This window comes from Callithrix jacchus, chromosome 6 (genome assembly GCF_049354715.1).
Source record: "Callithrix jacchus isolate 240 chromosome 6, calJac240_pri, whole genome shotgun sequence".
NCBI classification, from domain to species: Eukaryota; Metazoa; Chordata; class Mammalia; order Primates; family Cebidae; genus Callithrix; species Callithrix jacchus.
This window is the reverse complement of record NC_133507.1, coordinates 144,271,474-144,288,885: the sequence shown is the minus strand read 5'-3', so window position 1 is coordinate 144,288,885 and position 17,412 is coordinate 144,271,474. Positions and strand designations below refer to the sequence as shown.

General features: G+C 39.6%; 1 protein-coding gene across 1 annotated transcript in view; it reads right to left on the bottom strand.

The window, feature by feature from the left end:
• Nucleotides 1-17,412, bottom strand: part of SGPP2 (sphingosine-1-phosphate phosphatase 2) — a 150,204-nt gene that overhangs the window by 38,414 nt on the left and 94,378 nt on the right. Inside the window, exon 3 of the mRNA XM_002749830.6 lies at nucleotides 379-558. Within this exon, the coding sequence (XP_002749876.4) occupies nucleotides 379-558 (180 nt within the window). The remainder of the gene's footprint in view (nucleotides 1-378; nucleotides 559-17,412) is intronic.

Sequence of the window (17,412 nt, the reverse complement as noted above, 5' to 3'; positions counted from 1 at the left end):
TGGAGGATCATTTGCTAGGACATAAATTCCTCTTGCAAACAGAGGATGAGAGCACTAATTCAAGCACTGTCTCATCAGGCAGCCCAGGGTGATGTTACATGCTGGTCTCCTGGGACGGTCCATATTATGCTATTTGCCCTGGTGTCATTATTAATGGTGCTGATGTTCACACTCAGGCATAACCTGATTTGAATGCTAAATTACAAGATCACTTTATTTATGATGCAATTGTCATCAGCTTAATAGGTTTCAGTGTCTCTTAATCTATATTTCATAAACCTTAAGGTCCCTCAAAGCAGCTTTAAGAGAAAATTCAGAAGTGCAGCTTCTATTGGCTGCCTCAGTAGATGGGTTGGAAAAAGAAACAGGCCATGTTACCTGGTATCTGTCCATAGTAGAGATAAGGAGGGTGAAGGCGATGGCAGTGGACGCCATGGCGTGGGTGGATGGCATTCCATATTCAGCGATCACTCTCTTTTCCAGTTTCACAACTGGAGGGGAGGAGGGACGGGGCCACTTCAAGATATCCTTGGCCACTTGGCCAATGTACATCACCAACTGCAAAACCAAAGGACCAAGGCAAGTTTAATGAAAGAAGGAAAATGAATGCATTTCCAAGTGTCATGGATTTATTTTGGGGTCTCAGGCTGCTGGTTGAAGTCTCCTTTCTCTCTGACCAGCTACCTGTTGGCAAAGTCTTGTAGGATATTTTAGTTGGTGAAAAGGGAACAGGCTTTCTAGATTCCATAGGACCACTGAGCAACTAAGATATGACATTAATGCATATATTATTTATTTTAATCATATATTTAACAAACAATTATGTAGCTTATATATGTGCTGGGCACTATTCTAGGAGTTTTGCAGATATTTACTCAATCCAGTAACACCTGCAGAATGCAGACCCATTTTACAGATGAGTAAACCATTGCACACTCATCCACAGGCACAGAGTCAGCAAGTGGAAGAACTGGGATTAGAATCCAGAACAATCCTTGTAACAACATAGGAGGCCATAATACTAAGCAAATTAATTCAGGAACAGAAAACCAAATACCACATGTTCTCACTTATAACTAGGAACTAACCATTGAGCATACAAGGACTTAAACATGGGAACAACAGGCATTATGCACTGGGGGGGAGGGAGTAGGATGAAAAACTATTGTTTACCATGCTCACTACCTGGGTGCACTATACCCATGTGACAAACCTGCACATGTATACCCCATATCTAAAACAAATGTTGATTTTAGAAAAAAATTGGATGTCCATATCCCCTAAAAGTGGATAGGGTTATTAACAACAGACTTATTTATTTTGTCAAGGAGTAAATAGGAATATTAACAATAGACTAATTAATTTTGTCAAAGGAATTTACGGGACAACTTCATAATGTAATATCCAAGAGCAACATATTTGCTTAGGTACCTGCCTTTGCAGCTTAAAGTATTGTCTGAGAACTGGCTGTACCAGTCCCATCCAGGAGCTGCTTTAAAATGCATCATCTCAGGACCTTCCTTAGACCTACTAAATTAGAAACTCCATTTTCAAAAGACTGCCAGGTGATTCGTGTGTACAGGGGAATTTAAGAAGCACTGAGCTAGATAGTACTGTTGTACAAATCACTTTGTCAGGGGCTTTAATCATAAAACACATCTTACCAGGACTGTATTGACCTTACTAGGGTTTTATTTAGCTTGTGATGAATGACATTACCTTGCTTAGAACAAAACCAGCTATGAGGAACTATTTCAAAATAATTTTGATTATAGTCAGCTGGATTGCTGTAGGAGTTACCATATTCTAGTGTCTTCTTTTAACTCCTTTAGTTGCTGGTTAATTCCGTGCATAATTCCAGCAAACCCAGTAACCCGCCCCCCACCCTCAGAAGGTGTTGCATGTTTTTGTGCTTCACTGCCACTTTGCTCAGGGCTGAAAACCAAGAACCACTCCCTGTGCACAGCAGGCCAAATCCACAGGCTATAAAGCCTCAGTGACAATTACTCTGAATTCCATAGCTGCAATTTCGAATTGGACTTTGAAACTTAACTTCTTTACCATCCGCTTACCACCAGGAACTGCTCTCCTGGAAACCAGCTCACTCTTTTCATGTTTCTGCCTCCCTCCTGTGAACCCGTAAAAACTGCATCTAACTGACCATTATCTGGGGAGCTGAAAAACTTGCAGGTATTATTGACTACTGAGAATTCCTCAGAAGCTGCTTGAAATATACTTCTCAGTCCTACTTTTTCTTTACCCACCAACATATAAACTATTATAGGCATAACAACTAATCCTAGTTCCCTCAGAAATACTTAAAATCCTCACACCATAACATGGAGGATAAGGGTAAAAAAATACTTAAAATCCTCAGAAATGGAAACTTTAAAATCATAAAAATAATGGTTGGGTGACTCTCCTTCAGATAAAGTTTAATTTCTTTGAGGTTCACGAGTTCCTTTGTCTTCATCTGTATTTCACCTTCTGTGTTTGAAGAATGTTTTGTAGAATTAGGAAAATTATTCATTTTATTTAAAACTATTACTACAGCTGTATATTATTTCTCATTAATAATTTTCAAGTAACAATGACTGCGATCACAGCTCTCTTTAAACAAGAGAAAACAGCTACATTTTTCAAGTTGCAGAGGAAAAGTATCACTCTTAGAAGTTGGTATTCTGTCTCTAACATGGTCATTTGTGACCATGATGCTATGATGGGCCAAGCCTTGTATTAGGACCCCATCCTTGAGTAGGGAAAACAGTAACACAATAAGATTTCAGGGGATAATGTGAAAAGGCTTTGAAAAAAATTCACAAAATTCTATGGGCATGTGTGTGTGTGTATGTATATATATATATATATATATACATATATGGAGAGAGAGAGAGAGAGAGAGAGAGAGAGAGAGAGAGAGAGAGAGAGAGAGAGAGAGAGAGAGAGAAACTCTGGCTCAACCTGGATGGCCAGGGAACCTGAGGATAGGTAAAGTGAAATAGGAGAGTTCCCTGACCCACCTCACAGGATGTGTGACAGGGGTGTGGCTCCTCTGGCTGCAGCTGCTACTCAAACCACTTAAGAGGGGGAGCACACAGATGGACAGGGGTAGGAACCAGTGCGAGAGCTTTTGGCCCCACATTAGGAGTCTAGGGGTGTGTGTCTGCAACTCTCAAAGCCCAGTGGGTGTGCTACAGTGCTCTTTTAGTTCTGTCATCACAGACAGCTTAAGTGTTAACCAGCTCAGTACCATCTTGGTACCCGAGTTCTTGTCCAGCATCCAGGGAGGATCAGGTCACACACAGACTTGAAGACTGGTGAATGCAGGGGTTTTATTGAGTGGTGGAGGTGGCTCTCAGTGGAAGGGATGGGGAGCTGGAAGGGGGATGGAGTGGGAAAATGATCTTCCCCTGGAGTCCTGTTATCCACCTGTGGATCTCCTCTCTGACTGTTCCCAGCTGAACTCTGAGACATTATTTCTCTTCTCTCCTTCTCTGCTGTGCCATTCTGCTGCTCTTTTGCTCTTCTGTTTGTCTGCCTGTGTAGTCTGGGATTTGGGGTTTGAGTATAGGATAAGGAGGCATGAAAACAGGAATGTCTGTTCCTATTTAGGGCCATGAGTTTCCAGGCTGGAGGGTGGGGCCTTTGCCAGGGGACCACCCTCTTCTACCCAGTATTTCCCTGTCTCTTGTCTGTATCAAAAGGAAGATGATTTAACCAAGAGATGGGTATAGAAGCATCCAGATTATAAGAACAGCCAGAGCAAAGGCTTGGGGAAGTGAAGCCAGATGGTATGTAGTGGGGACTACTAGGAGGTTAGGACCACTAGAGTTTAAACTGTGAGGCACACCACTACACATTCACTAGAAGGGCTAAGACTAACAACACTGATCACATCAAGTGTTGGTGAGAATATGGAGCACATGAACTTCTCATATGCCTCTGGAAGAAACACAAAATGGTACCACCCTTTGGAAAATAGTTTGGTAGTTTCTTTAAAAGTCCACTTTATACTTATAAGTTTCTTAACATATACTTATCATATGATCCAGCCATCCCACTCCTAGGTGTTTGCCCTTGAGAAACAACGGCAATATGACCAAATCCTCATATATGAATGTTTCTAATAGCTTTCTTTTTTTTTTTTTTGGTAAGAGTCCTGAATTGGAAACAACCCAATTACCATTAACAAGTAAGTAAACAAATTGTGGTGTAATCACATAACTGAATACTACTCAGCAACAAAAAAGAATGAGTTAGTGATATATGTTTGCATGGATGAATCTCAAAATAATTATGCTGAATGAAGAAGCTAGACCAAGACAAATGACAAAGCAAACAGTACATACTACATGATTTATTTCCATAAACTTTTTGAAAATGTAAACTAGTTTATAATGACAGAAAGCAGATAAGTGGTTGCTAGGGAGGGGAATAGAAATTACAAATGGGCATACGAAAACCTTAGGGGGTGATAAATATCATTTTGATTGTGGTAATGAGTTCAGGGATAGGTACCTATGCTAAAATGTGTCAACTTGTATATGTTTTTATTTTTACTTTTTTGAGACAGAGTCTTAATCTGCCGCCTGGGCGAGAGTGTAGTGGCACAATCTTGGCTCACGATCTTGGCCCAGCCTTCAACTTGTATATTTTAAAAATGTGAGAACCCTGTGACTACACTAAAAATTACTGAATTATATGCTTTAAATAGGTGAACTTTGTAGTACATTAATTATACCTCAATAAAGCTGTTAAATATGTGTGGTTTATTATATGTCAATCATGTCTTAAAAAGTGGTTCAGGCCAGGTGTGGTGGATCATGGCTGTAATCCCAGTAATTTGGGAGGCCGAGGTGGGTGGATCATCTGAGGTCAGGAGTTCGAGACCAGCCTGATCAATATGGTGAAACCCTGTCTCTACTAAAAATACAAAAATTAGCTGGGCATGGTGGTGCACACCTGTAGTCCCAGTTACTCGGGAGGCTGAGGCAGGAGAATTGTTTGAACCCGGGAGGCTGAGGTTGCAGTGAGCCAGGATTGTGTCACTGCGCTCCAACCTGGGTGACAGAGCGAGACTCTGTCTCAATTTTAAAAAAAGTGGCTCAACATTTTTTCTGAAATGTGAGAAGCAGATATTTGGGGAGAACCTGGTGATGAGGCACCATTTGTAGAATGGATCTTTAGCCTACTGGGAGATCCTAGGCAGAGGCCTAGCCTGACCTGATCTGCATATCTGATGACTCCCTTTGATACCAAGAGTAGATTGGGGATGAGGACATCAGGATTTGAAGGAAAGACATGAGTTAAGAGAATATTACAAAATCCAGGTGAGAGATGCAATACGATATAAGGCAGCAGTAGGGCAGAAGAGCGATTTGAATAATTTTTTTTTTAAATGAAAGAATGTTGAACAGGTTGACAAATGCACAGAGAATGACAAATAGGGAGAAATTACATATGGAAGAGAGGAAAAAGAAATCAATGGAATATGGACCTCGAGATGATCAGGCACTGTGGACGTGATTTTGGAGTTGAGAAGGGTTAAGCCCCTGGTCCTCATAAGGGATAGGTGCTCTCCTGGGGGACATTCTGGTCAGTGCAGTGATTGCAGACACTACTGGCATTTGCTGGGAGGAGGCCAGGGATGCAACATGCCTTTCAATGCACAGGAAAGTGCCACTCAATGAAAACTGGTTTTTGTGTTCAATGTAACTCCTTTATTTTTTTCTATTTTGAGACAGAGTCTCACCCTATTGCCCAGCCTGGGGTGCAATGGTGCGATCTCAGAGACTCCGTCTCAAAATAGAACCTGGAACCTCCGTCTTCTAGGTTCAAGCAATTCTCCTGCCTCAGCCTCCCTTGTAGCTGTGATTACAAGCATATGCCACAATACCCTGCTAAGTTTTTGTATCTTTAGTAGAGACAGGGTTTCACTATGTTGGTCAGGCTGGGCTCGAACTCCTGACCTCGTGATCCATCTGTGTTGGCCTTCCAAATTGCTGAGACTACAGGGGTGAGCCACTACACCGGGCCTCTAATGTGACTCTTGAGTGTTCTGCCAGACATTCATGTAGGCAAAAAACACATCTATAGTCCTCTGAGAGCCTAACTCTATTTTACAAGTAAACACCCAAATATTTTCTTGCAGGGTGTGTACATACACTAAAGTTTCCAAGGCCATAACAACTGCGTAGACTGAAAAAGATTGACTTTGGTTTATTTGGAACTTTATCCAGATTAGCTGGGTGTAGTGAGTGGCTTGTGCCTGTAATCCCAGCACTTTGGGAGGCTGAGGCAGGAGGATCACTTGAGGTCAGGAATTTGAGACCAGCCTGGGGTACATAGTGAGACTCCATCTCTATTTTATTTTAAAATTAATTTTAAAAAAGAATTGTTCATCATTTGGAGAAATCAGGTTATGAAGGGAAATGCTCCTTATTGTATTTGAGACTTCAACATTGCATATCTGTGTCCCAGCTACCATCACTGGCACATTCATGGTGATACTGCTTCATAAATAGTAAAGTAGGTTCAAGGATCCTACTATCCTATGAAATAAATAGTCTAGTATAGATGAGTTACAGCAATTACTTATTTTAAAAGTTATTTTGATTATAAGGCATGTTATTTTTTAAAAAATTGTATGTGTTAGTAGGTCATTTTAAGAAATTAAAATTTTAAGAAAGTAAAAGGATTATTATGAATTTTAAGAAAGTAAAAGAATTATTATAATATATTTAGAATATAACAGGAGGTGCTCTGATGCTAAATTTAGTGAGCCAGACAGGAAAGATCACACATTGTATGATTCTATGTAAGTAAAATGTCCAGAATAAGCAGCTCCACAGAGATGGAAAATGGATTAGTGGATACATATGGCTTAGAGGCCAGAAGTCTGAAATCGAGGGGTCCACTGGGCCACACTCATTCTAAAAGTTTCAGGGGAGGGTCCTTTCTTTGCCACTTCCAGTTTCTCGTGGCTGTAGGTACTCTTTGACCTACGGTCACATCACTCTGATCTGTACCTCTGGGTCACACTGCTTCCTCTTCTTCTATCTCCTCTTCTTCTTATCTCATCTCTCTGCCTTTTTCTTATAAGGATATTTGTCTTTGCATTGGCCTATCCAGATAATTCCGCATGATCTCCCCATCTCAACATCCTAAAGTTAATTACATAAACAAGGACCATTTTCCCCTAAACAGCACTATTCACAGATTCTAGGGAATTGAATGTGGGCATATTTTTTCGGAGGCCACTACTTAACCAACTACATACAGTGAATATTTGGCAAGTGAACCATATGGATCAGGTACTGCGCTGGTTTGGGCGAATACCATGGAGAAGAAGATAGACAAGATCATTGTTCCCACACAGCACAAAAACTGAAACATTAGCAAAAAGTCTGCTTAGCTCCTTTACATATTATTGTTCCAATAAAATGGCATCAACATGCTTTAAGGAAAAAAGAGGTATGGGGTCTGGCAGAATTGAATAGTTCTGCCTAAGATTAAAAAATATTACTATAAATGTTCAACATCACATGACATTAGGGACTTCCAACTTCAAACAACAATGAAATCCAACTACATACCTATTAGAATGGCGAAGTCCAAAACATGGACAATACCAAATACTGACAAGGACATGGAGCAATAGGAACTCTCATTCATTGCCTATAGGAATGCAAAATGGTACAGCCACTTTCAAAGATGCTTTGGCAGTTTCTTATAGAACTAAACACACTCTTACCATATAACTCAGATGTCACATTCTTTGGTGTTCATCCAAGTGAACTGAAAACTTACCTCCACAAAAATCTCATACACGGATGCTTATAGCAGCTTTATGTTTAATTGCCAAAACTGGGAAGCAACCAAGATGTCTTTTAGTAGGTAAATGGATAAATAAACTGGTTCATCCAGATTATGGAATATTATTCAGCACTAAAAAAATGAGCCATCAAGCCATGACAAGATATGGAGGAGCCTAAATGCATATCACTAAGTGAAAGAAGGCTGTCTGCAAAAGGCACACAATGTATGACTGCAACTCTATGACGTTCTAGTAAAGGCAAAACCATGAAGACAGTAAAAAAGATCAGTGGCTTCCAGGGACTGAGGAGAGGCAGGGTGAACAGGCAGAGCACAGAGAAATTTTAGACAGTGAACCTACGCTGTATGATACTATAAGGGTAGCTACATGTCATTCTACATTTGTCAAAACCCATAAACATACAAGACCAATACCTAGTTTATTGAGGGCTTTTAGCATAAAGGGCTGTTGAACTTTGTCAAAGGCCTTCTCTGCATCAATTGAGATAATCATGCGGTTTTTGTCTTTGGTTCTGTTTTTGTGGTGAATTATGTTCATAGACTTGCATATGTTGAACCAGCCTTGCATCCCCAGGATGAAGCCTACTTGATCGTGATGGATAAGCTTTTTGATGTGCTGCTGCAATCGGTTTGCCAGTATTTTATTGAATATTTTTGCATCTATGTAAATTAGTTCAACCATTGTGGAAAACAGTATGGCGATTCCTCAAGGAACTAGACATAGAAATTCCATTTGAGCCAGCAATCCCATTACTGGGTATATATCCAAAGGATTATGAATTGTTCTACTATAAGGACACATGCACACAAATGTTCATTGTAGCACTGTTTACAATAGCAAAAACCCAGAACCAACCCAAATGCCCATCGATGACAAACTGGACAGGGAAAATGTGGCACATATACACCATGGAATACTATGCAGCTATCAAAAACGATGAGTTCATGTCCTTTGTAGGGACATGGATGAACCTGGAAACCATCATTCTCAGCAAACTGACACAAGAACAGAAAATCAAACACTTCATGTTCTCATTCATAGGTGGGTGTTGAACAATGAGAACACATGGACACAGGGAAGGGAGCATCACATACTGGGGTCTGTTGGGGGAAAATAAGGGAGGGACAGCGGGGGATGGGGAGTTGGGGAGAGATAACATGGGGAGAAATACCAGATATAGGTGATGGAGAGGAAGGCAGCACATCACACTGCCATGTGTGGACCTATGCAACAATCTTGCATGTTCTTCACATGTACCCCCAAACCTAAAATGCAATAAAAAAAAAACATACAACACCAAGAGTGAACCCTAAGGTACACTATAGACTTTGAGAGATAATGATATATCAATGTAGGGCCATGGAGTACAAAAAATGCATCACTGTGGTGGAGAATTTTGGTAGTGGGGGAGGTTGTGTATATGTGGTGTGGGAGAAGGCATATGGGAACTCTACTTTCCACTCAACTTTGCTGTGAACCTAAAACTTCTCTAAAACAATAAAGTTTATTTTCCAAAGTCACTGTGGTGGGCCAGGCCTGGTGGCTCAGACCTGTAATCCCAGCACTTTGGGAGGCCAAGGAAGGTGGATAACTTGACCCAGGAGTTTGAGATCAGCCTGGACAACATGGTAAAACCCTGTCTTTACAAAAAATACAAAAACTAGTTGGGTGTGGTGGGGTACACCTGTACTCCCAGCTACTCAGGAGGCTGAGGTGGGAGGATCACCTGAGCCAGGGAGGTCAAGACTGCAGTGAGCCGTGATGCACTCCAGCCTGGGTGGCAGAGCAAGGCCCTGTCTCAAAAAAAAAAAAAAAAAAAAAAAAATTACTGTTGCAGAAGAGAACTACTTCTCCATTTAATTATCAGTTAAAGAGTATAATGATTTACTTTGGGCAGTATGGCCATTTTCACAATATTGATTCTTCCTAACCATGAACATGGAATGTTTTTCCATCTGTTAGTGTCCTCACTTAGTTCCTTGAGCAGTGGCTTGTAGTTCTCCTTGAAGAGGTCCTTGTTAGTTGTATTCCTAGGTATTTTATTCTCTTTGTAGCAGTTGTGAATGGGAGTTTGCTCATGATTTGGCTCTCTGTTGTTGGTATATAGGAAGGTTTGTGATTTTTGCACATTGATTTTGTATCCTGAGACTTTGCTGAAATTGCTTATCATCTTAAGAAGATTTTGGGCTGAGACAATGGAGTCTTCTAAACATACAATCATGTCATCTGCAAATAGAGACAATTTAACTTCCTCTTTTCCTAGTTGAATACCCTTTATTTCTTTTTCTTGCCTGATTGTTCTGGCCATAAATTCCAATACTATGTTGAATAGGGGTGGTGAGAGAGGGTACCCTTGTCTTGTGACCATTTTCAAAAGGAATGCTTACAGTTTTTACCCATTTAGTATGATATTGGCTGTGGGTTTGTCATAAATAGCTTTTATTATTTTGAGATCTGTTCCACCAACCTTCTTCACAGAACTGGAAAAAACCACCTTAAACTTCATATGAAACCAAAAAAGATCCCACATAGCCAAGACAATCCTAAACAAACAAACAAACAAACAAAGCTGGAGGCATTATGCTACTTGACCTCAAACTATACTACAAGGCTATAGTAATCAAAACAGCATGGTACTGCTACCAAAACAGAGATATAGACCAATGGAACAGAACAGAAGCCTCAGAAGTAATGCCATACATCTACAACCATCTGATCTTTGACAAACCTGACTCAAAAAAAGCAACGGGGAAAGGATTTCCTGTTTAATAAATGGTGTTGGGAAAACTGGCTAGCCATATGCAGAAAGCAGAAACTGGACCCCTTCCTTACACCTTATACAAAAATTAACTCCAGATGGATTAAAGATTTAAACATAAGACCTAGCACCATAAAAACCCTAGAAGAAAACCTAGGCAATACCACTCAGGACATGGGTATAGGCAAGGGCTTCATGAGTAAAACACCAAAAGCAATGGCAACAGAAGCCGAAATAGACAAATGAGACCTAATCAAACTCCACAGCTTCTGCACAGCAAAAGAAACTATTATTAGAGTGAACCAGCAACCAACAGGATGGGAAAATTTTTTTGCAATCTACTCATCTGACAAGGGCTAATATCCAGAATCTACAAAGAACTAAAACAGATTTACAAGAAAAAACAACCCCATCAACAAGTGGGCAAAGGATATGAACAGATATTTCTCAAAAGAAGACATTTATGCAGCCAACAAACGTATGAAAAAATGTTCATCATCACTTGGCATTAGAGAAACTCAAATCAAAATTACATTGAGATATCATCTCATGCCAGTTAAAATGGTAGTCATTAAAAAATCTGGAGACAGATGCTGGAGAGGATGTGGAGAAATAGGAACACTTTTACACTATTGGTGGGAGTGCAAATTAGTTTAACCATTGTGGAAGACAGTGTGGTGATTCCTCAAGGATCTAGAACCAGAAATACCATTTGATCCAGCAATCCCATTACTGGGTATATACCCAGAGGATTATAAATATTTTTATTATAAAGACACATGAACATGTATGTTCATTGTGGCACTGTTTACAATAGCAAAGACTTGGAACCAACCCAAATGCCCATGAATGATAGACTGGATAAAGAAAATGTGGCACATATACACCATGGAATACTATGCAGCCATAAAAAAGGATGAGTTCATGTCCTTTGCAGGGACATGGATGAATCTGGAAACCATCATTCTCAGCAAACTGACGCAAGAACAAAAAACCAAACACCGCATGTTCTCACTCATAAGTGGGTGTTGAACAATGAGAATACATGAAACAGGGAGGGGAACATCACACACTGGGGCCTGTTGCAGGGTGGGGGAGCTAGGGTAGGGATAGCAGCGGGTAGGAGGATTGGGGAGGGATAACATTAGGAGAAATACCTAATGTAGATGACAGAGGGGATGCAGCAGACCACCATGGCATGTGTATACCTATGTAACAGTCCTGCATGATCTGTACATGTACTCCAGAACTTAAAGTATAATAAAATAAAAAAGAATATGATTAACTCAATGTGTGGCTTGCCCTAAGTGAAGAAGGGCTTTTCTCTGTATTGTTGAAGGGGTCACCTTCCTTAAGAAACCCAATTAAATTCCATCATCCTTCATACTTCTTTGGGCTGAGGTCCCAAAGGCCTGCACATAAAAGCAAAAACCCAAAAGGAGGCAACACTGGAAGTAATCAAAGATCATTATCACCTTGGCAAACTGGCTGGGGGCTCCCACATGGCATTGAGGGATGGCATGGAACTGTAATCATAATAAAAGCTAAGTCATCTGCAGGATGAACAGAGCACCAAGAGGCCCTTTTCAAATTATACCCACCGTATAAAAAAATTAGAAAAATCCCAATATCTTTTTTCCTTCCCTTGGCTACACTCTTAGTCCCCTCCACCATGGAGAAATAGCCCAAGTGATGCACTGGTAACTAACGGGAGCGTACGATTATTTCTCATGTCTCATGGGGTAGGAACACTCCAAACCACTGGGATTTACAGTCTATCTACAAGTTTGTTTCCAAAAAGTCAGGAACTGGTTATATCACTGACTGTTGGGGGCAAAAGAACAATGATTGGTAACCCACAGACCACAGCCTCTCTACCAGTACATACCTATTCTGCTTCTTAATTGATCCAAATGAATCTCATTCCCTTTTTTTCTCAGGTTACCAATAAGATGACTTGGATAAACAGACACCAGACAGCCATCCACTCCTAGGTGTATCCTAGGAGAATGGAAAGCACATTTCCTCACTGGAACTTGGACATAAATGTTGTTAGCATTTGTTGGCATCATTCTTGTCAAACTCCAAAAAGTTTAAACAACCTAAGTGTTTATCGACTGATAGGCAGATAAACAAACTGTGTTATATCTTTATAATGGAATATTATGTGGCCATAAAAGGAAAAGAATTACTGATACGTGCTACCTGAGTACAGCTACATCAGTACCTGTAGTATTGATACAAGACTACCACATAGGTAAATCTTGAACATGGTAATCCTGAGTGAAAGGAGTCAAACATGAAGGACACACATTGTATGATTCCACTTACATGAAATGTTCACTGAATCTATGTGAGGCTATATGTATAATACATGAGAATAGATATCTATCCTTAAAAAAGTTAAAGTCTATTATCTTAATCCTTTAGATCCATCTGGAGTTCAATAGAGGACACTGAGTGCCCTGCTGGGAGATTAAGATGTCACATCTGATGAGAAAACTGCTTAACCCTACCATCCCACCAGTGAATAGTCCAGAACACTAGGAGTGGTATCGTTTACTTGCCATTGGATGGACATCACATCCAAATGACTCCCACTGAGGGAATGGGTGTTTTCAGTCCTAGGAAATGTAGAACACACTCAGGCACAAAAATCATGCTTAAGCTCACCCTTCTTCAAACAAATGAACAATCAACCAACAGCAAAAATCTGGGAGCAACTCTAAATGTTCATGACAGGACACTGGTAAAATAAGTTGTGTAACTGTTAAAAAGAAGAATGAGATATACTGTTAAATGAGAAAGCAAGAGGCCGAAGAGTACATTTTGCTGCCATTTGCATTTTGAAAAGGTATTTACATACCAATGCATGTGGGTACATGGGAAACTGAATAGTAGATTCACTGGGGGATTAGAATTGCAAAGTGGGCAGACGACACACTTTGCAAACACACCTTGTGTGATGTTTCAATTTTTCGTGCAAAAATAAATAAAAATTTACTTCAGATAGCAACAGAAGCATTGCTAAGAAAATTCTTTTCTACTAGATTCCTCCCTCAAACTGATAGAATTTTCATTGTCAGTCCTCCTGACCATAAAAAGACTAAGCAATAATATTACAAGCTTTATCTTCACAAACCCCTAATGGCAACATGTAATACATGTTAGTCATGTCCCAGGTCCAACTTTCTCATCTGATTAAAACCACAAATGATTCCCGTCTCTAAGTGTGATACCACATCTTAAAGATATTCTCAGAATATGCAATTTGGAGAGAAGTCTGTCTCTGGTCTTGGCTGATTGATTACTAACCAAAGACTCCTTCTTCTTTTACTTGCATCCAAAACAGTAAAACCTGCACCACGACTTTTTCATAGGTTAGAAACTCTAACAAACTCAGGAAAATCAACACAAGCCATTTGCTCCAACAGCTGAATTCTACACCAATCGCCTTCACTAAATCACCAAGCATTATCCTTGATCTTCATTAATGACTAGTTCTTCCAGATTTTCAAGATGGAGTCAGAATAGTTTAAGTGGAATATGAGTGGACCTGTACTGGGACACTTTCTGTGGGTCTCGAACAAAGCTGGGGTTGGAGGTTTTCTCTGTACTCCCAGATCACCATGCCCAAGTGTTTTTCAAACACAGTCATTCACAAACCACCTTCCAGATTCTGCCACACTAATGGACCACCCATGTTATTATTTCTTTAACACTGGTCTTTAAATTGGCTTATTTCCTTTTGAAATCATGATCTGATTGTTAGTTAACTTTTGTAATATGCAATTGACCCTTGAGCAATTTGAGAGTTGGGAGTGCCAATGTTCCATGCAGTTGAAATCCATACATAACTTTTGACTTTCCCAAACTTAACTACTAACAGCATTCTGTTTACTGGAAGCCTTACCAATAACATAAACAACTGATGAACACACGTTTTGTATGTTATATGTCTTATATACTGTATTTTTGCAATGAAGTAAGCTATGCCAGGAAAGTTATTAAGAAATCATAATAAAGGGAAAACACATTTCCAGTACTGTGTTGTATTTATCAATGTATCATTTGTTTATAAGATGAATCATCTGTATGAAATGGTGGAAATCGCAAAGGGAAGACCTCAACCTATGGTACATCTGAAGCAGTTCAACTTTTTCTTGTAATTTGATAGCTCTTCTCTGCTTCTTGGCAGCGCTTCCAGCATCATTAGTGGCACTTTGAATGGGTCCCATGGTGTTATTCAAAGTTTACGATGTTGCATTAAATATGATGAAAAATACATGAGAACTGCAAAAGATCACTTTCTGCTGTGATGCAATTTCCTGGAGAGACAACTGTTCACATGGAGATGATTAGCGTTACTCAGTGATTTAAGTGGATACTCACAACACTCGTGCTCACCATAATAACAATAGGAGGTAGCCATGAAATTATTACAGTTCAGTATGCACTACAATTAACTTAGGCTGTTATAATTTAATACTGCATCTTTACAGTTGTTTAAATTTCCTAGACTGTGACTGGTGTCATGCATAGTTTTATTTGTTTATGTGCCTAAGTTTTGGTAAATTTTAACTACTTTTTCTTGTTTTTGAGACAGAGTTTCACTCTGCAGCCTAGGCTAGAGTGCAGTGGTGCGATCATGGTTCACTGCAGCCTTGACCCCCAAGACTCAGATGATTCTCCTACCTCAGCCTCCCAAGTAGCTGGGACTACGGGTACCTGCCACCACACCTAGCTAATTTTTGTAGCCATGGGGTTTTGCCATGTTGCCCAGTCTGGTCTTGAAGTTTTGAGCTCAAGCAATCCACCCTCCTGAGCCTCCCAAAGTGCTGGGATTACAGGTGTGAGTCACCGGACCTGGCCTAAATTTTAACTTTTCATGATAGATTCAAATATATATATATATATAAATTAGTGGGATGTGTGTGTATACATATATATACGTATATATATATATATGTATATACATATATATACGTATATTATATATATGTATATACATATATATACGTATATTATATATGTATATACATATATATACGTATATTATATATATGTATATACATATATATACGTATATTATATATATGTATATACATATATATACGTATATTATATATATATTATATACATATATATGTATATAATATATATATAATATACGTATATATATATAGAGAGAGAGAGAGAGAGAGAGAAAGAGAGAGAGATGAAGTTTCGCTCTTGTTACCCAGGCTGGAGTGCAATGGCACAATCTCGGCTCACCGCAACCTCTGCCTCCTGGGTTCAGGCAATTCTCCTGCCTCAGCCTCCTGAGTAGCTGGGATTACAGGCACGCGCCACCATGCCCAGCTAATTTTTTTGTATTTTTAGTAGAGATGGGGTTTCACCATGTTGACCAGGATGGTCTTCATCTCTTGACCTAGTGATCCACCTGCCTCGGACTCCCAAAGTGCTGGGATTACAGGCGTGAGCCACCGCTCCCGGCTTCATATATATTTTATGGTAGTAAATGATAACATATATAGTATTGACATATGTTTTATGCATTTATGACATATCTTTTTCTTAACTTTTCCAGCATTGCTAGGCTACACCTTTCATCTGTGAGCTTTTCCAAATTGTTGCAAATTTACAGAAAAGTTTTCAATACATTTATTTTTAAAAATTCGTGTATAACGGGACCCACTTGATTTAACCCATGTTGTTTAAAGATCTACTGTATATTCAATCCAAGATGTACATATATAAACTAAACCCCCCCAAAAAAATAAATAAAAATAAAAATAAATTAGTGGGATGTGGTGGCATGCGCCTGTAGTCCCAGCTACTCGGGAGGCTGAGGCAGGAGAACTGCATGAACCCGGGAAGCAGAGGTTGCAGTGAGCCAAGATCGTGCCACTGCACTCCAGCCTGGTGCCTGGCAACAGAGCAAGACTGTGTCTCAAAAAAATAAATAAATAAACATATATAAACTAAACCACAACAAGCTCATCTCACATACTTGGCACTTTGGGAACCATAGTTGTTCTTTTACAATTATGCAGTTACATATATCCACTCATCTTCATATGATTATCTCTAGTTTAGATGATGGTTGTTTAATCTCCCAGCTCTTGCAATAAATCAAGGTCTTAAATGAGAGTGAGTGAATGCATGCATGTGTGAGTGCCTGTAAGCAAGCAGTAAATATAAATATCCCTCACTATCCAAACTTTTGCTTTCTGGAATCAGAAGCTGAATATATTTAGATAAACTTTTGTATAAATTCTTTGCTATTGAAACTCATGTTACTTGCACTCTAAAATTCAGGAACCAAATGGCTTTGAACAACTTGTAAGATTTGCTACCCAACCTTTCTTGCTTCCTGGACTTGGCCTAAAATGTATTACTTTCACTTTCACATTTAAAACCCATGCAGGTCTCTCAGTTCCTCTCCAACAAAGAGAAGCCTCGCCTTTTTGTGTAGTGCCAGCCTCCTCACGCTGTCATGATGGCAAAAATTGGATTACATGGGTTTGGCCATTCTGGGTACCTAGTTAACAGGCTGCTTCCAAAATGGATATTGCAGCCATCAGTGTCTCCTTTCTTGACCTCAATAATAGGAACTACATGCCCAGAAATGATTCTACCCATGGCAAGTTCAATGGCACCATCAAGGCTGATACAAGTACAGTCAGTTTGAAATCCTACATTCATTTTCCAAGTTCAAGGTCTTCCCAATACCAAATGGGATGAAGTGATGTTGAATACATCATAGAGTCCACTGTACTCTTTACCATCTAAGGCAAGGCTATCATTCACTTGA